This window comes from Rhinatrema bivittatum, chromosome 19 (genome assembly GCF_901001135.1).
Source record: "Rhinatrema bivittatum chromosome 19, aRhiBiv1.1, whole genome shotgun sequence".
Classification (NCBI taxonomy): Eukaryota; Metazoa; Chordata; class Amphibia; order Gymnophiona; family Rhinatrematidae; genus Rhinatrema; species Rhinatrema bivittatum.
This window is the reverse complement of record NC_042633.1, coordinates 6,129,614-6,154,205: the sequence shown is the minus strand read 5'-3', so window position 1 is coordinate 6,154,205 and position 24,592 is coordinate 6,129,614. Positions and strand designations below refer to the sequence as shown.

At 45.3% G+C, this 24,592-nt stretch overlaps 2 protein-coding genes across 2 annotated transcripts in view; both read right to left on the bottom strand.

Annotated features, from left to right (window-relative positions):
- LOC115080438 overlaps nt 1–24,592 on the bottom strand; it is a 132,026-nt gene that overhangs the window by 78,709 nt on the left and 28,725 nt on the right. The window lies entirely within an intron of this gene.
- The window catches only part of LOC115080439, a 29,390-nt gene continuing 27,655 nt past the window's right edge, over nt 22,858–24,592 (bottom strand). The window contains exon 4 of the mRNA XM_029584601.1: nt 22,858–24,025. Coding sequence (XP_029440461.1) covers nt 23,589–24,025 — 437 coding nt within the window. The 3' untranslated portion in view covers nt 22,858–23,588. The remainder of the gene's footprint in view (nt 24,026–24,592) is intronic.

Here is a 24,592-nt window from a genome sequence, read left to right as displayed (position 1 = left end):
TAAACATGTAGATATAGGTGAACTGGTGGATGTAGTGTATTTAGATTTTCAGAAGGCATTTGACAAAGTTCCTCATGAGAGGCTTCTAAGAAAAGTAAAAAGTCCTGGGATAGGTGGCGATCTCCTTTCATGGTTTACAAACTGGTTAAAAGACAGGAAACAGAGTAGGATTAAATGGACAATTTTCTCAGTCGAAAAGGGTATACAGTGGAGTGCTACAAGGATCTGTGCTTTTCAATATATTTATAAATGATCTGGAAAGGAATATGACGAGTGAGGTAATCAAATTTGCAGATGATACATAATTATTCAGAGTAGTTAAATCACAAATGGATTGTGATAAATTGCAGGAGGACCTTGTGAGACTGGAAAACTGGGCATCCAAATAGCAGATGAAATTTAATGTGGATAAGTGCAAGGTGATGCATATTGGGAAAAATAACCCATGCTGTAGTTACACGATGTTAGGTTCCATAGTAGGAGCAACCACCCAGGAAAGAGATCTAGGCGTTATAGTGGATAATACTTTGAAATCATCAGCTCAGTGTGCTGTGGCAGTCAAAAAAGCAAACAGAATGTTGGGAATTATTAGAAAGGGAATGGTGAATAAAACAGAAAATGTTATAATGCCTCTGTATCGTTCCATGGTGAGACCGCACCATGAATACTGTGTATAATTCTGGTCGCCGCATCTCAAGAAAGATATAGTTGCAATGGAGAAGGTACAGAGAAGGGCGACCAAAATGATTAAGGGGATGGAACTGCTCCCCTATGAGGAAAGACTAAAGAGGTTAGGGCTGTTCAGCTTGGAGAAGAGACAGCTGAGGGGGATTATGATAGAGGTGTTTAAAATCATGAAAGGTCTAGAACAGGTAAATGTGAATCTGTTATTTATTTTTTCGGATAATAGAAGGACTAGGGGCCACTCCATGAAGTTAGCATGTAGCACATTTAAAACTAATCGGAGAAAATTCTTTTTCACTCAACGCACAATTCAACTCTTGAATTTGTTGCCAGGGGATATGGTTAGTGCAGTTAGTGTCACTGGTTTTAAAAAAAGGTTTGGATAAGTTCTTGGACGAGAAGTCCATTATGTGCTATTAATCAAGTTGACTTAGAAAATAGCCACTGCTATTAATAGCATCAGTAGCATGGAATAGACTTAGTTTTTGGGTACTTGCCAGATTCTTATGGCCTGGATTGGCCCCTGTTGGAAACAGGATGCTGGGCTTGATGGACCCTTGGTCTGACCCAGTATGGCATGTTCTTATGTTCTTAAGGTAATCCAGGTAGCGCCACAAAATGTGCCGAAAAATGGTCTACTGTGACCCAGATGGTGTTATTGCCGTTGGACATAGCCAGGTCAACGAAGAAGTCCATCGATAATGTGCGTTTACAGTTCACTTGGAGCGGGTAGTGGCTGAAGAAGTCCCCAAGGACGACCAGGCGGTGGTTTCTGTCTGGCAAAAGTCGGACACGACTCTACGTAGGTGTGTACGGCTTTTTTCATGGACGGCCACCAATAATACCTTTGTAAAGTGGCAAAGGTGCGAGATTGTCCTGGGTGACCTGTAAGCAGAGAGTCGTGGACTCATCAGAGTATCTTCTTCCGGAGTGTCTGGGAACCATCGTCTTCCTGGCTGGAACAGTGTGGGTAGCAGAGAGAATTACCCTATTAGGGTCAATGATATGGCGCAGAGTGTCCGGGACATCTTCCGTAGAGATGGAACAGGATAGAGCATCCGCACGAGTGTTCTTGTCCGCTGGGCGATACTTCAGCAGAAAATTGAAGCGGTTAAAAAATAATGACCAGCGAGCCTGTCTGTGATTCAGGTGTTGGGCCTGACGCAAGTATTCAAGGTTTTGTGGTCGGTGTAAACCGTAATTTGATGTTGAGCACCTTCTAGCCAAGGGCGCCATTCTTCAAACGCCAATTTAATTGCTAGTAGCTCCTTGCCTGCTATTCTGTAATTTCGTTCAACTGGAGAGACGCGCCGAGAGAAGAAAGAACAGGGAAACAAGGTATGGTTATCAGCGTGCTGGCTAAGGACTGCTCCAACCCCGACGTCCAAGGCATCGACCTCGACAATGAAAGGTCGTCGCGGGTCTGGATGACATAGAAGAGGCTCTTGAAGGAATGCCTTCTTGAGTTGTTGGAAAGCGCTCACGGCTTCTGGTGACCACTGGGATGGATTCGCTCCTTTTTATGTCATGGCAGTAAGGGACACGGTCAAGGTGGAATAGTGATGAATGAACGATTGGTAGTAGTTGGTGAATCCGAGGAATCTTCTCAAGGCTTTAAGTCCAGTAGCTTGGGGCCAGTCCCAAATGCTTTTAGTCTTTTGAGGATCCATCTGAAAACCTCGACTGGACACAACATAGCCTAAAAAGGGAATGGATTCTTGATGAAAAGAGCACTTCTCCAATTTAGCGTCTCTTAATCTCTGGAGGACCATGGTGACTTCCAGTTGATGGTCCTGGAGGTTCTGGGAGAAGACCAATATATCGTCAAGATAAACTACTACACAGGTGTAAAGCATGTCCCTGAAGATTTCATTCATCATGTTTTGAAACACGGCCGGGGCGTTGTAAAGACCAAATGGCATAACTAAATATTCAAAATGGCCGTCGCGGGTATTAAATGCTGTCTTCCATTCATCGCCCTCGCAGATTCGAACCAAATTGGATGCCCCTCGAAGGTCCAATTTTGTAAATATTTTGGCTCCCTGGAGCCTATCAAAAAGTTCGGAGGTCAGTGGCAATGGGTAGCGGTCCTTCATAGTGATCTCATTCAGGCCATGGTAGTCTATACATGGGCGAAGGGAGCCATCCTTCTTGGAGAATACGTCTTGATAAGCAGAATACTGTGGAGGTAGTCCCGGCATGGAGGTGCTAGTGGTCATGCACGGCATAGGCGTCACTTCCTCGAGACATCTCCCATGGCAAGCCTTTCCCCATTGAGATAGTTGCAGGGTGCTCCAGCCAAATTGCGGTGTATGCAATTGCAGCCATGGTAGCCCGAGTACCACCGGATGTATTGCTTTATCTAAGACTAAGAACGAGATGGTCTCCGTGCGGAGGGAACCCGTGTGGAGACGGATAGGTTGAGTGGAAAATGAGAACTCACCGGGTAATGGCTCGCCATGGATCGAGGACAAGAGCAATGGTGTGGGAGTCCGGTCTGTGGGAATTCGTAGGTGCTCTACAAGTTGTCTAAGTATAAAGTTCCCACCGACACCAGAATCCACTAGGGCTAGTGTGTGGAACTCAAGAGCATCAGAATTAATGGAGACGGGAAGGGTCAGTGGAGGAGACGGGGATGTTTGACCTAAGAGGAATCCTCCAGTGGATCCTAGGTCTGCGAATTTCCTGGACAGATAGGGCAGGAAGGCACAGCGTGACCAAGTTGGCCACAGTACATGCAGAGGCCTAGTCTTCTCTGGTGACGCCTTTCTTTAGCTGATAGATGACTGCGGCCCAGTTTCATGGGTTCCACTTCCTCAGTAGAGGGTACTGGTGTAGTCTGGGTAACTGATGGTGGATGGGAGCGAGGAACCCCCGATGGTGTCTTCTTGGGACCTTTAAGTTCTTGTGACCTTTCATGTAGACGACGTTCAATTCGTCCGGCTAGATCAATGAGAGAGTCCAGCTGATCAGGGAGCTCACGTGCTGCCAATTCGTCCTTGATGCAAAAATTAAGGCCTTCCAGGAAAATAGCCCGTAGACAACCCAAGTCCCAATGTAGTTCAGAAGACAGGGTTTTGAATTCAATAACATAGTCAAAGGTTTGGTACCTTGTTGAAGATGTAGAAGCGCAGATCCAGCGACAGTCTTGCGGGCAGGAATGTCAAAAACAGAACGAAAGAGAGCAAGGAAGCCTGTCAAATCTTTGAGAATTAGATCATTATGCTCCCAAAGAGGTGATGCCCAGGCCAGGGCTTTCCCGTCTAACAGAGACAGTATGTACGTAGTTTTGGATACCACGTCTGGAAAGTAAGTGGGTTGCAATGAAAAGTGCATACAGCACTGATTCTGAAAGCCACTACATAACAATGGATCACCTGTAAAACGTGTAGGTGCAGGCAAGGGACGCCTTTGAAGTAGCAGAGAGTTTATCAGGCATCGAGGTAGCGTCCAGCCGAGAACTCAACTGGTTAAAAGCATTGGCTAAAGTCTCTAGTGTCCTCTGTTGCTCGGAAAGTCATTGGGCCAGGCCAGGGATGGCCTGGAGGGCTGAGACCTGAGCCGGGTCCATGGAGTTAGCAATCTGTTATGTTTTAGTATGGATGTGAACCCTGGGCCGAGGTGAGGGATGACTCCACCGTCAGTAGGCGCGGTCTCAGTATCAGGACACAGCTATAAGTCAGACTTTATTATAAAGGAGAGAGAGAAAGGAAGCATAACCCAAGGAGCAGGGAATGCAAAGGTGCAGTTCTGAGCAGAACCCGTGGAGCGGGAAATGCTGTCAAAGTACAGTTCTTGAGCTGAGAGAAATATCCCAAGTAGTACTTCAGGAGTGACGGTCCGGTAGTGGCCCGCAGAGCGGGGTACGCTGGATAGTCTTCCCAGTAGAGTATACCTCAGATATGCCGGTCCGGTAGTAGCCCGCAGCGCGGGGTAAGCTGAAGATGACTTGCAGAGAAGAAGATGCAGAGGTAGTCTGAGGGTCTGGAGTTCAAGAGATGTTGAGAACGAAGAGCAAATTTCCTGCAGTGCAGGGTAGAGTGTAGTGGCTCCTGCTGGCGAAGATGCGGTAGTGGCCCGAGGTCTGGGGTATGCCGTGGGAGATCCCAGCAAGGCTGAAGAAGATGAGGTAGAAGGTATTCACAAGGGAAGGTTCCAAGAGTTCAGGCAGGAAGGCCCTCCGAGGATCGGATAGCCTGTGAACGAGGAAGAGCCCCCGAGGAGCGGGTACTCAGAGCGTTCACCCAGCGAGACAGGAAGTAGGAACCGGAACTCCAAGGAGAAGCGGATTCAGCAATGAGATGAACTCCTTGCTAACTCGTCTGAGAGTTGGGCCAGTCAGCTTAAATACAGCAAGGTGGTGACGTCATGCAGAGGGGACGACCCAGAGGTTCCCGCCATGACGTATAGTAAAATGGCCCGTGCGCGCGCGCTAGGTGACTCCAGGAACAAGATGGCGGTCGGCATTACCCATGCCATCCCGGGGACGCCAGGGAGGTCGGCATTCTCTGGTGGAGGCTGCCATTCTTCCGAGAATTGACGAAGTAGCAAGAAAAGAGGTGAGCATGAGAGGTCGCAGCCATCTGTGACCGATGGGCGCAACACCGTCATTCGGTGTAGCCATCACAACACTTTACAACAGCAATAAAATTACAATAAAATAACTCAAATCACAAAAATACATAAAATATTAAAATAAAATTATTAAGATAAAATAACGTAACTTAACATCAGTACAATAAGTTTAAAAATACAATAAGATTATACTTGAGAGCCTAAAAACGAGGAAGAACAGAAGTTAGTGAAGTGAGTTTAATTTCAAAATAAAATGAAATGGATCTTAAGAACATTAAAAGTATAGAATAAAAACATAAAAGTAACAGGCTGGGGCATATGAGTGTTTCAATGGGAATCATTAAAAGTCTTCATAAAAAGCCAGGTTTTGACCTCTTTTTTGAATATTTTTAAATTTGGCTGTAGGTGTGTTTCAATGGATAGCGAGTTCCAAATTTTTGGGCTTGCAAGAGATATTTTGCATTCCCTTACTTGCGAGAGCTGTGCCGAGCATACTGATGGAATAGATAATAAGCCTTTATTAGCAGAACGTAGATTCCTTTGAGGTATATGAATTTTTATTGCCGTGTTGAGCCAGTCTGTCTGTTCTCCGTAAATGATTTTATGAGTAATTGTTAGGATTCTATATTCTATCCTGAATTTTATGGGGAGCCAGTGCAGGGATATCAGAACCGGCGTGATATGCTCATGCTTCTTAGTATCAAGATTCTTGCTGCTGAATTCTGCAATATTTGTAGTGGACGAATTGTAGATGAATGTAATCCAAGTAAGAGAGAATTACAATAGTCAATATTGGCAAAAATGAGAAGCTGCAATACAGTTCTAAAATCGGAGGGATTAAGAAAGGGCTTTAGTCTCCTTAAAGTTAATAGTTTGTAGTATCCCTCTCTGATTTTTGTGGCAATGTGTGTCTTAAAATTCAGTTCGCTATCAATAATTATTCCCAGGTCTCGTGCGTAAGGTACAGGATAAATTTCGGATTTAAGGTCTTCTGTTTTTAGTGGTGGCAAGAGAGATGGAGTCGATTTTCTATTTAGGAATATGATCTCAGTTTTGGAAATGTTTAATATGAGTCTAATGTGTGTTAACAGCTGTTTGATAATGGATAGAAACATAGCAGTTTTTTTGTATGTTGTTTCTATGGAATCATTGATGGGAATGAGTATTTGTATATCGTTGCTATATATGTAGTGTGGGAGCCCAAGACCAGTAAGTAAGTGACAGAGGGGAAGCATGTATATGTTAAATAGCATAGCAGAGAGTGAGGAGCCTTGTGGAACACCGGCTATAAGCTGACATTTTTTTGAAAGTGAACTATTAATTTTTACCTGAAAATTAAGATTCGAGAGGTAGGAAGAAAACCATTGAATTGTGTTGTTTGTGAGCCCAATTTCTGTAAGTCATTGAAGAAGGGTAGAATGGTTAACAGAATCAAATGCCGCGGAAAGATCAAGCAATACCAGTAGATAATTTTGTCCATTATCATATCCTCGGAGTATGGTATCATTTAATGTGAGAAGTAGAGATTCAGTGCTATAATGTTTCCTGAAACCGAATTGCGACGGGTATAGTATTATTATTTTTTTCAAGGTGTTCTGTCAGCTGTATTTGTATAGTTTCTCAAGGAGTTTTGCTAATAGTGGAAGATTCGAGATTGGACGATAATTGTTGAGAATGTCAGGGTCAAGATTATCTTTCTTTAAGATTGGCTTGATCACAGCAGTTTTCAGAATATCAGGGACATGTCCTTCAGATAATGATAGATTAATTATTTCCGTGATTGGTGTAATAATTGTTTCTTTTATTGCTTTCAACGATTGAGTAGGTATACTGTCAAGAGGATGATGCTACATGTGCCGGCTGCGGCTATTGGCGGCCGGCCTCCCTCACCTCCTTTGTCAACGCCAGGAACTCCGCTGGGACCCGCGCGGCCGCAGGGAGACACCCCCGCCGCATGCGCCAGGTTCCAGCTGCTTTCGTAGCTTCCGCCGCCGGACCTGCATCCCCTCCTGCAGCAGGGGAGACGACCACCGACCTCCTCTTCGTGGCACAGGGCCGCAGACCAACTCCTCCGGCAGCTCTCTCTGGCCCAGGCCCTCCCTAGGCACGCGGCCACGCCTCCTGCAGAAATGTTAAGGGCCAGCTTCACTAATTTCAGTCCAGCCCATGGATGACGTCTGGAGCCTGGGGCTATTTCAAGGGGCCTCCTCTTCCGGTTTCTCGACTTGGCAACGAGTCTGCTTCGCTTCTGTGAAGTCCTTCTGCTTCGGTGGAGTCCTGAATCCTGAGTTCAGTTCCTGTTCCTGTTTCCCGAGTCCATTCCTGCCTCCAGAGTCCTGTTCCTGCCTTCCGCGCCTTCTTCCTGCTCCAGTTCCCATCCTTGTTCTTTTTCGGATGGATTTCTTGGCTTCGCCTCGGACTGGCTTTTGGCGACCCTCTGGCTTCTGATTCTGGACTGACTATTGGTGACTCTCTGGCTTCTGACTTCAGACTGGCTATTGGCGACCCTTGGGCTTCTGATCTTGGACTGTTCTTGGACGACTCCGCTGATGCTTACCACTCTCTTCACGGGGGCCCACCTAAGACCAGCCAGTTCCCGAACCCAAGGGCTCAACCTGCGGGGAACGGGGTTGGTATTGGCGAAGTTCCAGCTGACCCTCTGCACCAGCCCGGCCTCGCCTTTCGACAGTGGGGACCTGCGGGGGTTCGCCCTCTCAGGTTGTACCAAGCTCACCTCGGGCAAGGGGGCCACACTCTCATCCGTTGCCACAACAGATGATTTGCAGGATTTAAATTACTGATTAGAGAATGTATTTCAGTTGTGGAGGCAGTTTCAAAATGTGACCAGTTTGGTATTTCTTTTTTTTCCTATGTTAACGAATTGGGCGTCTGTCTTAAAATTGTCAGTGATTAAATTAGCAATTTTATCGGTGAAGAATTTTGCAATTTCATCGCATCTGATTTCTGGTAGCGGGGGCTTGTCGTTAATTTTATTTTTAGTTAAGTTCTGAACAATAGAGAATAAAGCTCTGGGGTTGTGGTTGAATTTTCTTTGTGTAAAAATCTTTTTTTGTGTTATTGATAAATCTTTTATAATAGGTTAAATAGGACCGGTATGCAGTAATGGCAGAGGGAGTTTTGTGTTTTCTCAAAAATTTTTCCCTTTTTCTGATTTTGGAATTATACCAGGGATTTGATCTATGAGGTTCTTTTAATGTTTTTGTTCGTATAGGGTTTAAATTATCCGCAACTGATCTGGTCACACTAAACCAAGAGTTGGTCGCGTGTTCTGAGCTTGAAAAGTCTATGTTCTGAAGCTCGGATTGGAGCTGGACTTCAAGTTCTTCCAAATTAAATGGGGGACGAAAGGAGAAGGTTCTGGGATCAGTGTTTAATGGACCTGTGTTTGTATTAAGTAACATGTTAGCTTGAATCAGAAAATGATCCGATGCGTGGCAACAGGAAAGCATTTCATTTGCAGTAATGTACACAAAACCACACTAACAGCTGGCGACACCCCAAGGCTACAACTCCACTGTAAAATATTTTTGTTAACCAGGACTTACATGTGCTTTTTAAATTCTTCGTATATATGATGTGATACCCACTGATAGGGCTGTTTGATCACAACCAACTCGCCAATATCTACTTGATGTTTTAATACATTTGTATAACCAATGTTTTGTTCATTGTTTGAGAATGCAGGTGTATACTTTGTCAGGAAGTTTCGTAAAGCTTCTTGTGGTGGTATAGTTAGCATTTCCCAATTAATTTTAATTTTTGATAGCTCCGTAATCACCCCCAAAAAAAACAGAACAACCACCAAAATGGTTCAAAATTACCTCAACTCCCAGTCAGCATCACCACCAAATCTCTCTGACTCTATCACACCTGTAAAATCTGTCCCAAGCATCTCCAGAACCATTAATATTAACAGTTAGAAAATTATGATATTTTAACCTAAACTAAAAGTCCAGTAGGACTTTCCAGGTTCCCCTCTAATCACCACCACCACCTAATAACATTTTCTGAAGTGATTTTATAAACGTTTGGACCCCAGGGACCCCCTGTAAAAAAACAGGTTAAATACCTTCAAAAATAATTGTTTTCCAACCCAAATTTGTATTGTGTCCAGGTCAATAGAGTCCCCTAACCTGACCCCGACTGTAACATAAACATTTTATTAAATTCAAGGCGGTTTTTGGCCCCGATCGTGTCGGATAAGCCGATGTGCTTCCTGGGTCACAAAAAAATCGCAGAAAGCCTCTCGTCTCTCTTTAGATCTGCCAGCTGAAACAAAGCGTTTTAATATTTTTGAATATAGTTGTTTAAAAGTAGCCTCCTGGCAGTCCTGCAGGCACCCGTTGACATCACTGCTGGTGTCGGCAGGAGAGCCGGGCCTGCATTTATGCATCGCACCGGGGGCTTGCCCGACCTCTTGTATTGCATCCCCAGTGTTACCTTCCTGTGCAACGGGACACATTGAAGAGAAACGCCATTGCGGCCCGGCTGATTTCAGGGCAGTCATAGAGGCAGCAGCAGTCTCACCAGCCACTCACTCCTGCTCGCTTCCACCCGTCACAGCCTCCTCCTTTCTCCTGCTATGGAGAGCTCCCCAGGCTCCCCCACCGCAGCACTTTTCAACCTGGTGGCCGACCGTCCACCACTTCTATTTTAAAAACGGTCTACAACTGCTACAGGCAGCAGCACCATGCTGTTTTCTCTCCCAGGCCTCCCATTCTTTAAAAAAACTCTGGCCATGCTTCACAGACTCTCTGGACTCAATCCAGCACACCAGGCCTCGACATTCTCCCCCCCCCCTCCCGGGCAGGACAGAGCAACAGCAGCACCATATTCACACTAGGTCAGGACTTCGCTGGCCGGCACAGCTTCTGCTCTTTCACGTATTTTATTCATTTTTGATTCGTGAGCTGTCCAGTAGTCAGCTTGATCTAATGCGCGCATCCCCACCCACCTTCACACTAGGGGGTGGAGGGGAGAATGACCCATATCCCACCCACTAACCACAACCAGGGATGTTGGCAAGGACACAGCAGACCCTGGTTTTCATATCAACCAGTTCTTTGGGTGCATTCGATCCTGTGCATGGGAGGGACAAGCCTCCCCTCCCTGCCACCTCTTGAAGTAGAGGCAGTAAATACCGCAAGTCTGCTGTGTGTTAGAGAATAAATGACAATTACACACAAAAAAAAAGCGATGTGATTCAGACCTGTGGTGAGCTCCTGAGGAAAAAAATCTGTCATGGAAAGGGACAAACTAAAAGCCTCGTGGGGATCCGACACCAGTGCTGGCTCTGCACGTCTGGATGATTTGAGGCTGGGGTGACCCCCCTCGGCCAAGCTCGTTAAAAAAATAAATAAGACCCCCATGCAAAACCACCCCGTAGAGCAAAGCTACAATGATTTGGGGTCTCAGAAGGCACCTAGAGAGTAGGGCAGGTACAAAACCAGTGCCGGCCTGCAATCTCCCTTCCGGTCCCTTGCAGCTTTGGACAAGGTTTTGGCAATTATTTAGCCTCACTAAATAGATCAAGTGACAATAATACTCTAATCAGGGCGGGAGGGAGAGACTAGCGATCTATTCACACAGTCAAGGCCGGTGTTGGGGGGAGAGAGTCCTGGTCACTGCTTAATGGTGGATTGAGGGCCCCTGTAGCAGAGTTCTGGAGGAAGCCTTGAAGCATGGCCCCACCCCCCAAGGCCATTACTGGAAAAGGAAGGGATGGACTGACGGTTAATAGTGTGGGTGTAGGGGATATTAGTTAAGGAATGATAGGAGCAGGCAGGTTGCCAGTGTATTGGCAAATAAAGCCCCAGGAAACCTTGTATTTTGCTCAACAAACACTAGTGATATAAACAGAGGCTTTGGCAGGCATCAGCAAATCAAAGGTTTTATTTGAGAATGCAGAATAAAATACAGACAACGCTTACCAAAGTAAGAAAAGCAAGATATGCACAGGAAATGTAATCCACACTGATAAAAAGCCCGAACACTGGAATATATAGATATATATACTTGCATGAAAACCCTGAATCAACGATACAACGGTCAAGCTATTCAGAACTCCTGGCAGAAGGGTACAAGAACACCCAAAGTTAAGACGGGAACTTTATTAAGGTAAAGCATGCAGAAAATAAGAAAAGCGCTTCCAAAAATTACCATTCCCCAAGCTGACCAAAACGTAGGAGTTGCCAGTGAAATTGCTCAGCAATAGAACTGGAATACGTGTCCCTAGTAGGAACTGGATGAGTAAGAGTGGTAAAATCCAGTTCATTCCTATTTACTTTTATATTGGCACAGGACCTTCTGTCTAATGAGCTCATAGCATGTTACAGATGGTTCCCAAGGAAAGCCCCAACAGCTGTGATCTGGTTGAGGTGAGTTCTCTCTGTGCTCATTCCCTGGGCCTCCACTGCTAGAGGTGACAGGCTCTGTATCCCTGCCCCCGTCCCCTGATCCCTCCAGTCCTAGAGGTGACAGGCTCTGTATCCCTGTCCCTGTCCCCATCCCCTGATCCCTCCAGTCCTAGAAGTGACAGGCTCTGTATCCCTGCCCCCATCCCCTGATCCCTCCAGTCCTAGAGGTGACAGGCTCTGTATCCCTGCCCCCATCCCCTGATCCCTCCAGTCCTAGAGGTGACAGGCTCTGTATCCCTGCACCATCCTCTGATCCCTCCAGTCCTAGAGGTGACAGGCCCAGTATACCTGCACCCATCCCCTGATCCCTCCAGTCCTAGAGGTGACAGGCCCTGTATCCCTGCGCCCGTCCCCTGATCCCTCCAGTCCTAGAGGTGACAGGCCCAGTATCCCTGCACCCATCCCCTGATCCCTCCAGTCCTAGAGGTGACAGGCTCTGTATCTCTGCACCCGTCTCCCGAGCCCTCCAGTCCTAGAGGTGACAGGCTCTGTATCCCTGCGCCCATCCCCTGATCCCTCCAGTCCTAGAGGTGACAGGATCTGTATCCCTGCACCATCCCCTGATCCCTCCAGTCCTAGAGGTGACAGGCTCTGTATCCCTGCACCAATCCCCTGATCCCTCCAGTCCTAGAGGTGACAGGCTCTGTATCCCTGCACCAATCCCCTGATCCCTCCAGTCCTAGAGGTGACAGGCTCTGTATACCTGTGCCCATCCCCTGATCCCTCCAGTCCTAGAGGTGACAGACTGTATACCTGCGCCCGTCCCCTGATCCCTCCAGTCCTAGAGGTGACAGGCTCTGTATCCCTGCGCCCGTCCCCTGAGCCCTCCAGTCCTAGAGGTGACAGGCTGGTGTCTGTCGTCATGACCACCCACTGGGGGTTCCTCCAGGTCCATTCCGTGCTGCACGTGGGCCGGAATCAACCACCAACAGGGACTGGACCTGGCAGGTTCTAAGAGCGGCGATCGGATTTGGAACTCTTCCGACTTCGGGTCCCAACGAGAAAGTAACGCCCTCTGCAAGGGTCTCATATGAGCAAAGGACCAAGGGACTAATTTTAGAGTAGACGCCTTAGAACCAAGCACCTGCAAGTAATCCCAAACCTGGGGTAGTGGTGGAGACAACAGCTGCCGGATCTGTGCCATTAACTTGTCTATTCGCTCTTGCATGAGAAAGTCCTTGCCGACCGATGTGCTGAACCAAGCACCCAAAAAGTTCAGCACCTGAGACGGGACTAATTGGCTCTTGGCAAAATTGACGACCCAACCAAGGGATTGGAGCTGGGCCACTACTGATTGAACCGCTGCCCTGAAAAGCTCCTCCAACTTTGCGCGGATGAGCTAATCGTCGAGATAGGGATGAACCAAAATCCCCTCCCTCCTGAGGGCTGCAGCTACTACCACCATTACTTTGGTGAAGACGTGGGGAGCTGTCGCCAATCTGAACAAGAGTGCCTGAAACTGATAATGCTCGCCCAGAATCATGAACCGGAGAAACCGCTGATACTGTTCACGGATCCCTATGTGAAGATATGCTTCCGTCAGGTCTAAAGAAGCCAAATATTCGCCAGAGTGGACGGCCGCAATGACTGAGCGGAGAGTGAAAACGGGGTATCCGAAGTGCTTTGTTCACCTTCTTCAGATCCAAGATCGGGCGGAAGGAGCCTTCCTTCTTGGGAGCCACGAAATATATGGAGTATCTGCCGGTCCTGCATTCCTCTGGCAGGACTGGGACAATGGCTCCCAGCACTTTCAACCGGCCCAGGGTTTGAAGCACCACTGTCCATTTCGCGCGGGCCCCACAGGGCGACATCAAGAACAGGTCCCGCAATTGGCGTGCAAAATCCAAAGTGTAGCCGTGTTCGATGATGCTTAGAACCCAGTGGTCCGAAGTAATCTTGACCCACTCCTCGAAGAATAGAGACAGGCGGCCACCTATCACCGGAACAGAGGAGTGGGCCAGGACACCTTCATTGGGAGGACTTGCCCTGGAAGATCCCTGAGGACCCCCGTCGAGGAGAGGCCTGCGGCCGCGAAAGGAATGAGACCAAGCCAGAGACCTCGTTGACGGCTGACATGGAGTGAAGGCCAGAGCCCTGGTCTGCCGAAACTTGCGCTGTCCCTGGTACTGAGGGTGTGCCGATCCAAAGAACCTGGAGGTTCTAGGCTTGTCCTCTGGTAACTTGTACACACATTATTGTCCCCAAGGGATTTGATAAGGGCTTCCAGATCATCCCCGAACAAGAACTTCCCTTTAAAGACAATAAGTAAATCTGCAGCTCTAACACTAAACTTTCAAAAGGGAAACTTTGATAAAATGAGGGAAATAGAAAAAAACTGAAATGTGCAGCTGCAGTGGGTAAAAGTGTTCAACAGGCGTGGACATTGTTTAAAAATACAATCTTAGAAGCATAGTCCAGATATATTCCATGCATTAAGAAAGGTGGGAGGAAAGCAAAATGATTACCAGCATGATTAAAAGGTGAGGTGAAAGAGGTTATTTTAGCCAAAAAACATCCTTCAAAAATTGGAAGAAGGATCCGTCTGAAGAAAACAGGAAAAAGCATAAGCATTGTCAAGTTAAGTGTAAAACATTGATAAGACAGGCTAAGAAAGAATTTGAAATGAAGTTGCCCGTAGAGGCAAAAACTCATAATAAAATTTTTTTAAAATATATCCGAAGCAAGAAACCTGTGAGGAATTTGGTTGGAACATTAGATGACCGAGGGGTTAAAAGGGCTCTTAGGGAAGATAAGGCCAATGCAGAAAGACTAAGGCGCCGATGCAATACAGTGCACTCAGCCGAGCGCACTGTATAACCCACACTCCGACGCGGGTTAAATAGGCGCTAATCAACCCCCTAATGCAATAGGGGGATTAGTGCCTATTTAACCCGTGTCGGACGCGGAGTAAATGCAAGAACATAAGAAAATGCCATACTGGGTCAGACCAAGGGTCCATCAAGCCCAGCATCCTGTTTCCAACAGTGGCTAATCCAGGCCATAAGAACGGCAGTGGCTATTCTCTAAGTGAACTTAATAGCAGTTAATGGACTTCTCCTCCAAGAACTTATCCAATCCTTTTTTAAACACAGCTATACTAACTGCACTAACCACATCCTCTGGCAACAAATTCCAGAGTTTAATTGTGCGTTGAGTAAAAAAGAACTTTCTCCGATTAGTTTTAAATGTGCCCCATGCTAACTTCATGGAGTGCCCCCTAGTCTTTCTAGTATCCGAAAGAGTAAATAACCGATTCACATCTACCCGTTCTAGACCTCTCATGATTTTAAACATCTCTATCATATCCCCCCTCAGTCGTCTCTTCTTCAAGCTGAAAAGTCCTAACCTCTTTAGTTTTTCCTCATAGGGGAGCTGTTCCATTCCCCTTATCATTCTGGTAGCCCTTCTCTGTACCTTCTCCATCGCAATTATATCTTTTTTGAGATGCGGCGACCAGAATTGTACACAGTATTCAAGGTGCAGTCTCACCATGGAGCGATACAGAGGCATTATGACATTTTCCGTTTTATTCACCATTCCCTTTCTAATAATTCCCAACATTGTTTGCTTTTTGACTGCCGCAGCACACTGAACTGACGATTTTAATGTGTTATCCACTATGACACCTAGATCTCTTTCTTGGGTTGTAGCACCTAATATGGAACCCAACATTGTGTAATTATAGCATGGGTTATTTTTCCCTATATACATCACCTTGCACTTATCCACATTAAATTTCATCTGCCATTTGGATGCCCAGTTTTCTAGTCTCACAAGGTCTTCCTGCAATTTATCACAATCTGCTTGTGATTTAACTACTCTGAACAATTTTGTGTCATCTGCAAATTTGATTATCTCACTCGTCGTATTTCTTTCCAGATCATTTATAAATATATTGAAAAGTAAGGGTCCCAATACAGATCCCTGAGGCACTCCACTGTCCACTCCCTTCCACTGAGAAAATTGTCCATTTAATCCTACTCTCTGTTTCCTGTCTTTTAGCCAGTTTGCAATCCACGAAAGGACATAGCCACCTATCCCATGACTTTTTACTTTTCCTAGAAGCCTCTCATGAGGAACTTTGTCAAACGCCTTCTGAAAATCCAAGTATACTATATCTACCGGTTCACCTTTATCCACATGTTTATTAACTCCTTCAAAAAAGTGAAGCAGATTTGTGAGGCAAGACTTGCCCTTGGTAAAGCCATGCTGACTTTGTTCCATTAAACCATGTCTTTCTATATGTTCTGTGATTTTGATGTTTAGAACACTTTCCACTATTTTTCCTGGCACTGAAGTCAGGCTAACCGGTCTGTAATTTCCAGGATCTCCCCCAGAGCCCTTTTTAAATATGGGGGTTACATTAGCTATCCTCCAGTCTTCAGGTAAAATGGATGATTTTAATGATAGGTTACAAATGTTTACTAATAGGTCTGAAATTTCATTTTTTAGTTCCTTCAGAACTCTGGGGTGTATACCATCCGGTCCAGCTGATTTACTACTCTTCAGTTCTAGATTCACCGTGATTTGATTCAGTCCATCGGAATCATTACCCATGAATACCTTCTCCATTACGGGTACCTCCCCAATATCCTCTTCAGTAAACACCAAAGCAAAGAAATCATTTAATCTTTCCATGATGCCTTATCTTCTCTAAGTGCCCCTTTAACCCCTCGATCATCTAACGGTCCAACTGACTCCCTCAAAGGCTTTCTCCTTCGGATATATTTAAAAAAGTTTTTACTGTGAGCTTTTGCCTCTACAGCCAACTTCTTTTCAAATTCTCTCTTAGCCTGTCTTATCAATGTCTTACATTTAACTTGCCAACTTTTATGCTTTATCCTATTTTCTTCTGTTGGATCCTTCTTCCAATTTTTGAATGAAGATCTTTTGGCTAAAATAGCTTCTTTCACCTCCCCTTTTAACCATGCCGGTAATCGTTTTGCCTTCTTTCCACCTTTCTTAATGTGTGGAATACATGTGAATGAGGCTATTACTCATTCACTCCGCCATAAAAAAAAATGAATGTGTGTCTCAGACGCACATTTATCGCTCAGCTATTAACGCCTGCCTGGAGCAGGCGTTAATAGCTGAGCGCATTTAAAAGAAGTACAGAAAATCAAAAAAAATCAAAAAAAAAAACTCAGCAGACCACCGAGTTATGAAGACCAACACCGGTAAACTCGAGTTTATCGGCGGCCATTTTCATTACTGGCAGGCGGCCGGTAATGAAAATGATGCCGAGTTTACCAGCATCGGTCTTCATAACTGGCAGCCATGGCGGGGTCGCAACCCCCTAATTTGGGTATTGCATGGCACCCCCCCCCCCCTTGCGGGCACCATGAGCACGTTAGGAAAGCAGGTGCTGACTTTTCAACGCCCGCTTTCCGCGCTTTATATTGCATTGGCCCATATATGAATTCTTTGCTTCTGTGTTTACTAATGAGGATGTTGGAGAGATACCAGTTCTGGAGATGGTTTTCATGGGTGATGAGTCAGAAGAAGTGAACCAAATCACTGTGAACCTGGAAAATGTAGTAGGCCAGACTGACAAACTAAAGAGTAGCAAATCACCTGGACCGGATGGTATGCATCCCAGGGTTCTGAAGGAACTCAAAAATGAAATTTCAGATCTATTAGTTAAACTTTGTAGCCTATCATTAAAATCATCCATTATACCTGAAGACTGGAGGGTGGGCAGTGCAACCCCAATATTTAAAAAGGGTTCCAGGGGTGATCCAGGAAACTATAGACCAATGAGCCTGACTTCAGTGACGGGAAAAATAGTGGAAACTATTCTAAAGATCAAAATCACAGACCATATAGAAAGGCATGGATTAATGGAACAAAGTCAACATGCATTTATCCAAGGGAAGTTTTGCCTCACAAATCTGCTTCATTTTTTAGAAGGGGTTAATAAACTTGTGGATAAAGGTGAACCAGTAGATATAGTGTATTTGGATTTTCAGAAGGCGTTTCACAAAGTTCCTCATGAGAGGCTTCTAAGAAAACTAAAAAGTCATGGGATAGGAAGCGATGTCCTTTTGTGGATTACAAACTGGTTAAAAGACAGGAAACAGAGAGTAGGATTAAATGGGCAATTTTCTCAGTGGAAAAGGGTAAACAGTGGAGTGCCTCAAGGATCTGTACTAGGACCTGTGCTTTTCAATATATTTATAAATGATCTAGAAAGGAATACAAGGAGTGAAGTTATCAAATTTACAGATGATACAAAATTATTCAAAGTAGTTAAATCACAAGCGGATTGTGATAAATTACAGGAGGACCTTGTGAGACTGGAAGATTAGACATCGAAATGGCAGATGAAATTTAATGTGGACAAGTGCAAGGTGTTGCAGAGAGGGAAAAATAACCCTTGCTGTAGTTACACGATGTTAGGTTCCATATTAGGAGTTACCACCCAGGAAAATGTTCTAGGCATCATAGTGGATAACACATTGAAATCGTCGGCTCAGTGTGCTGCAGCAGTCAAAAAAGCAAACAGAATGTTAGGAATTATTAGGAAGGGAATGGTTAATAAAACAGAAAATGTCATAATGCCTCTGTATCGCTCCATGGTGAGACCACACCTTGAATACTGTGTTCAATTCTGGTCGACGTATCTCAAACAAGATATAATTGCGATATTATTATTATTATTTATTTCTTTTATATACCGACATTCAATCGAGATATCACATCGGTTTCCAGATAACCAAGGGAATAGGGCGTAGTCCGCCCTATTTTACAAAAAACAAGTATAACATATTATAACAGTGGTACATGGAACAAAAGGTTATAGGATATAACAAAAGGTTATAGAAAATAACATATGTACATGAATGTGTTGTTGATAAAATAAAATTGGGATAAGGGACTTGTTGGGTAGGTAATTTAGGAATAGAGAAGGTACAGAGAAGAGAAGGTACAGAGATAGAGAAGGTACAGAGAAGAGAAGGTACAGAGATAGAGAAGGTACAGAGAAGGGCTACCAAAATAAGGGGAATGGAACAGTTCCCCTATGAGGAAAGGCTAAAGAGGTTAGGGCTGTTCAGCTTGGAGAAGAGACGTCTGAGGGGGGATATGAAAGAGGTCTTTAAAATCATGAAAGGTCTAGAACGGGTAGATGTGAATTGGTTATTTACTCTTTCGGATAATAGAAAGGCTAGGGGGCACTCCATGAAGTTAGCAAGTAGCACATTTAAAACTAATTGGAGAAAATTCTTTTTCACTCAACGCACAATTAAGTTCTGAAATTTGTTTCCAGAGGATGTGGTTAGTGCAGTTAGTGTAGCTGGGTTTAAAAAAAGTTTGGATAAGTTCTTGGAGGAGAAGTCCATTAACTGCTATTAATCAAGCTGACTTACGGAATAGCCACTGCTGTTACAGTAGCATGGGATCTTAATGTTTGGGTAATTGCCAGGTTCTTGTGACCTGGTTTGTCCTCTGTTGGAAACAGGATGCTGGGCTTGATGGACCCTTGGTCTGACCCAATATGGCAATTTCTTATGTTCTGATATTAGTTTGATGCGTTTACGCACCTACCCCTATATGTCAGTTTTTAAACATGCCACAAGCAACCGAGCTATGGCCAGCATTCAAACTGGTTATGTAGAAATCCAACACAAATGCTGGTAATGAGTAATACAGTCCCAACACTTCACTCAGGTGTATAAATATATAGTTTCATTTATTCAAAAAATTGGCAACTCCAATGAAGTGTTGGGACTGTATTACTCATTACCAGCATTTGTGTTGGATTTCTAGTTTTTAAACATGCAAATCAGGGGATTTTATAACATGCTGGCAGCAAAGAAAGAACCAGTTTTACCAATTTGTTTACCATTTCACCCTGTCCGTATGCAGCTCGTGAAGACCCTCCTGGCTCTTCAGCCTGAAGTTCCCCCATTTCACCCAGACCCCTCACCCTGACATTATTTCACTTTTATGATGTTTACGATCACGTACACAGATAGGGGTAGATTTTGAAAGGTACGTGCATGTATCCCGGTGCGCGTACATGGATGCGCCGATTTTCTAACATGCGCGTATTATAAAATTGGGTGGCTGCATCTGTGCGTGCGGTGCGAGCAAGGGGGATATACTTTTTCGAAGTCTGTGCAGCGACGCAATCGGCACTTCCCCAATTCCCTCCCAGTCCACTCCAATTAAGGAGCGGACTGGGAGGAAACTTCCCTAACCCCCTGCTTAACCTTCCTTCCCCCTTCCCCTCTCCTCCCCACCCCCTAAACCTAACCTACCTTATCTCTTTTTTTAAATTTTGTTACTTCCTGCTCCTCGGGAGCAAAGTAATTTACGCCTGCCGGCCGGCTGCTGCCCCTCCTCGCCCAGAACATGCCCCCGGCCTGGCAATTATGCGCTTATTGTCACTTACGCGCGTGGCCGAGCCCTCCGCACACGTCTTCAAAAGGGCTCGGCCAGGCGCATAAGTGACAACATTTGCTCACGTGGCCGATTTAAAATTCTGCCGATATTGAACAGGAGTAAATATACACAAGAAAAGGCCATTTCGGCAGGTTTTAAAATAGAAACTTATTTGCATAAATGTTGGCCTCATCCCAGAACACGTCTGGCACGTGTGTTCTATTGCTTGCATATACGTGCGTACTTTGGCACTATTAAATTAACAAACTACTATAAACCAGATTCATGCCCCCATGAGCTTATCATGTGCTGGAGCCTTACAATGTGGACTGAGATTCATCTGGATCTGAGTGAGGTGTTTTCAACCCTGCGGAGACTACAAGCCGCTGCAGCCAAGATGAAGGAATATAAAAATACGTCAAAATCCCTGTGTGCTCTCTTGTGAATGGCAAATGTTCTGCAAGAACCAGCATCCAGCACTCACAGTGTTAACCAGCTGGGAAAAGGGGGTGTATTGTTTAGCCTGCCCAGAGAACAGCACTACACAGCTAGCAGAGGAGGAAGCCAAAGGAATGCTGGGAGACCATTTAAGGGAAAAAAGGCGCAATTGGGCTGGCTCTGTCTCTGTATGAGGGGTGGGGATGGCCAGGAGTTGGAGCCAGGAAGAGAAGAATGCATCTAGCAGCTCTGCAATCAGTTCTTCTCCTAAAGAACTAATTATCAGAGTAAGAGACAGAAGTCTGATCTCTGAGGAAAGAGAGAGACAGACAGCTGTTCTTGCTTCATAGCAGAGCTACATGTAAATACCCAACAAGGGACAGAGGAGCCAGGAGCTGAGAAACTGAGTCTTCCTTTCCAGAGATATCCAGTCCCAGGAGCACATGGCTGGATCACCCTCCTAAGAGACTGAGTTAAGTAATTTAAACTTTGCGCAGAGTGTCTTAGAAGAGGAGGGAGAATATTTATTTTCTTGCCTTTTGTCATAAATTCAGTATCTCATATTAACTGCTTCAGCCTTTCAGCTGAAGTCAAGCATAAACCCTTGCCAAAGAAACATGAGATAGGGCAGGGAAAGAGATGCTGATGGACCATAGTCTTTCTGTAAGAGACTGAAACCAGGCCAGCTTTCTCTTTACTACCAAATAAAGTATTTGGGGAAGCTCCCCAGGAGAGAGAGACCTTTTACACACTGTAGTGCTCATCTATTTGGTTTTAAATGTTTTCTCACAGTACGGGTAGTGCAAACAATATATATATATAAGGCTGCAAAGACATTCAATTAAATATATCACAAATGAGAATATGCAATTTGTATTAAAATGTCTCTTGATGACAAAATTTGACTTTGATACATATGACTGCATACCCGTCATTGCTGTGCTGCAAAACTCACACGATCCGCATTTAAAATGTCCACTTAATTCAAAATTCTTTGGCTCTGTGGGTAAAGCTGAATGTACTAGTAGATCTCTCAAATTTCTACCCCCCTATCCCTACCTCTTCCCTTCTCCTCCCCACCCCCTATACCTGTTGCCTACCTTTTATTTTTTTTATTTTATTGCTTACTGCTCCGTTGGAGCAGAAGCAACTTGCATGCACTGGCAGTCCCTTCCCCGGCACAGCGGCAAATGGCCGCTGAAACTGGCCGCCTTCAGCCCCGCCTCTCCCCGCCCCTTTCCTTCAGCCTGGCACTTCTGCGATGGAGAAGGTACAGAGAAGGGCTACCAAAATGATAAGGGGAATGGAACAACTCCCCTATGAGGAAAGACTAAAGAGGTTAGGACTTTTCAGCTTGGAGAAGAGACGGCTGAGGGGGGATATGATAGAGGTGTTTAAAATCATGAGAGGTCTAGAACGGGTAAATGTGAATCGGTTATTTACTCTTTCGGATAGTAGAAGGACTAGGGGGCACTCCATGAAGTTAGCATGGGGCACATTTAAAACTAATCGGAGAAAGTTCTTTTTTACTCAACGCACAATTAAACTCTGGAATTTGTTGCCAGAGGATGTGGTTAGTGCAGTTAGTATAGCTGTGTTTAAAAAAGGATTGGATAAGTTCTTGGAGGAGAAGTCCATTACCTGCTATTAAGTTCACTTAGAGAATAGCCACTGCCATTAGCAATGGTTACATGGAATAGACTTAGTTTTTGGGTACTTGCCCGGTTCTTGTGGCCTGGTTTGGCCTCTGTTGGAAACAGGAAGCTGGGCTTGATGGACCCTTGGTCTGACCCAGTATGGCATTTTCTTATGTTCTTAATGGGAGTTATGCGCATGGCCGTGCCCCTTTGAAAATGTGTGCGGCATGCACAAGGCCCGGCCACGCACATATCCCCGTTTTTTACGCATGTGGCCGATTAAAAATTCAGCCGTTTGTGTTTGGGACATGGTGCACCCTTTAAAATTGGTGACAGTGAAGTGGATCTGTCCTCCCCCCCCCTCCTTTTTGAGTATGTGAGGTAAAGACCGTTTTTGAAAGTTGCGTACTTCACTGCTTTTGGCTCCAACCTTTCTCTATTAGCATTCCTTATTTTTTTTTTACTATCCATATGAGTATGTTGGTTGCATTGCTTGATTTAAAATAAGAAAACTGCAAGTTTATATTGTACTTCACTACTGTACTTTTCCCATTTAATGTTCTGGTTGGATTTACTGTCTACTTATACAATAAGAGTAAAAGGGTTAATTACTGTTTTATTCCGGTGTGATGATTTTATCTGGTCTCTGGTGCCACAAGTGAGAAGTTGTTTGGGAAGGCCCAGAATTGTGGTATCAGGGTGACCGGGACCCTGTCTCATCCCCCACTCAGGCTACGAACCTGAAGATAAGTCATATTAGTAAATACGATTTGTCATGTGGTACACTTCCCACTCCCAAGCACAGGGGTAAGTCATAGTCCGGACCAGTTGTGTTTGAATGATATTTGTACCTATAATATTTAGGCCAATTCACCGCCGATAGTGTATTTATTCCTAAATTGTGTTAAATCATATTTGCATCCATATCATTTATGTTGCCAAATTGCCGATATACCATTGTTAACCTAAACTCTGCTGTAATACACTTTCAACTCTTTTGCTTGGAAAAAAAAAAGATGATCATGATGATGAATATGGATAAGACAGGAGGGAGGTAATCGAGCAATCTAGAAATGCTACCAGAGAGAATTTGCTTCCACGCTTGTTTATGTAGGCGATGGTAACTTGGGAGAAATGGCTCAGTCGTAACTCACAGCCTGACAAATGAATGTGAATTTGTGACATCCAGCAGGTGACTGTATTATATTGCGGCCCACATTTATACAATTTAGGTGTAAAGAATAGATACATCATGGGCACCAGCAGTGCCAGCTTCCAGGCAGTATCCCTGTGCCATTTCACCAAGCTGGTTATTAGTATTTTGAAAATCAAACATGCCACCTATGTTTTAAGAATTTAGAAATACATTAAGTTTATAAAGGCCGTTAGCTTTTCCTGGAAGAGCCCCTTATCTTCTGGAGCTGTCCCCTGCCTAGTAACCTACGCAGTTGCCGCCTCCCTCCAGGCAGGAGGCCTTAGACGTGTCTGGGTTGGAGCAGTTGCCGGCGTTCCCGTCCTTGCAGTGCACCAGTGTTCCGGTGCAGCTCCAGAAGAAGGAGCGGTAGCACCTACAGGCGGTGTGGGGGGGTGCGGCCATGGACACTTTGCAGCCCCCGGAGTGGTATTCGCAGTCGCAGCTGTCCAGGTAGCCCCCGCAATCGCCCCCACCCTCCAAGCAGCTGGGCAGAGTCCTGTCGGGGTTCTTGCAGTAGGGTGCATCAGGCTGCACGCAGTCGGTCACTTCCCCACCACAGGTCCACAGCCCCTTGTATTTGCAGTGGCAGGCCTTGATAGGAGGAGCCACGTGGCTGATCCTGCACCCACCACAGTGATAGTGACAGTTACAGGTCTCCGGGTAAACGGTCCTGTCTGAAAATTAAGGAACAAAAGGATTGTGTTTGTATTTTTGTCCTTGGAAGGGGCAAGAGTTGTCTGCAGACAGTAAGACCTGGTGAGAGATCAGGCAGGCCTTCCCATGAGAGAAGTGCTTCAGAAAAAGGGGACATAGAGGAGCAACTGCCTGCAGTTAGGGCCGGCATCCCATTCAGTCCTCACTGCTTACAAGAGGCAGTGGGTATGAGTGCCAACTTGGGCCTGCTTCTGCACTGCATGCTGGGATTCCTATTCCTTTAGTCACCATCTTGGGCCTGGTCCTGAACTGCATGCTGGGAATCCTATTCCCTCTGGTACCATCTTGGGCCTGCTTCTGCATTGCATGATGGGATTCCTATTCCCTCTGGCACCATCTTTTCCTGCATTGCATGCTGGGATTCTTATTCTCTATGATGCCATCTTGGACCTGCTCCTATATTGCATACTGAGATTCCCATTTTACCAGCACCACCTTGGGTCTAATCGTGCACTGCATGCTGGCATTCCTCCCCCCCAGCATCATCTTTCCTCTACCACTGGAGAAGGGGAGTGAAGCAAACTGCT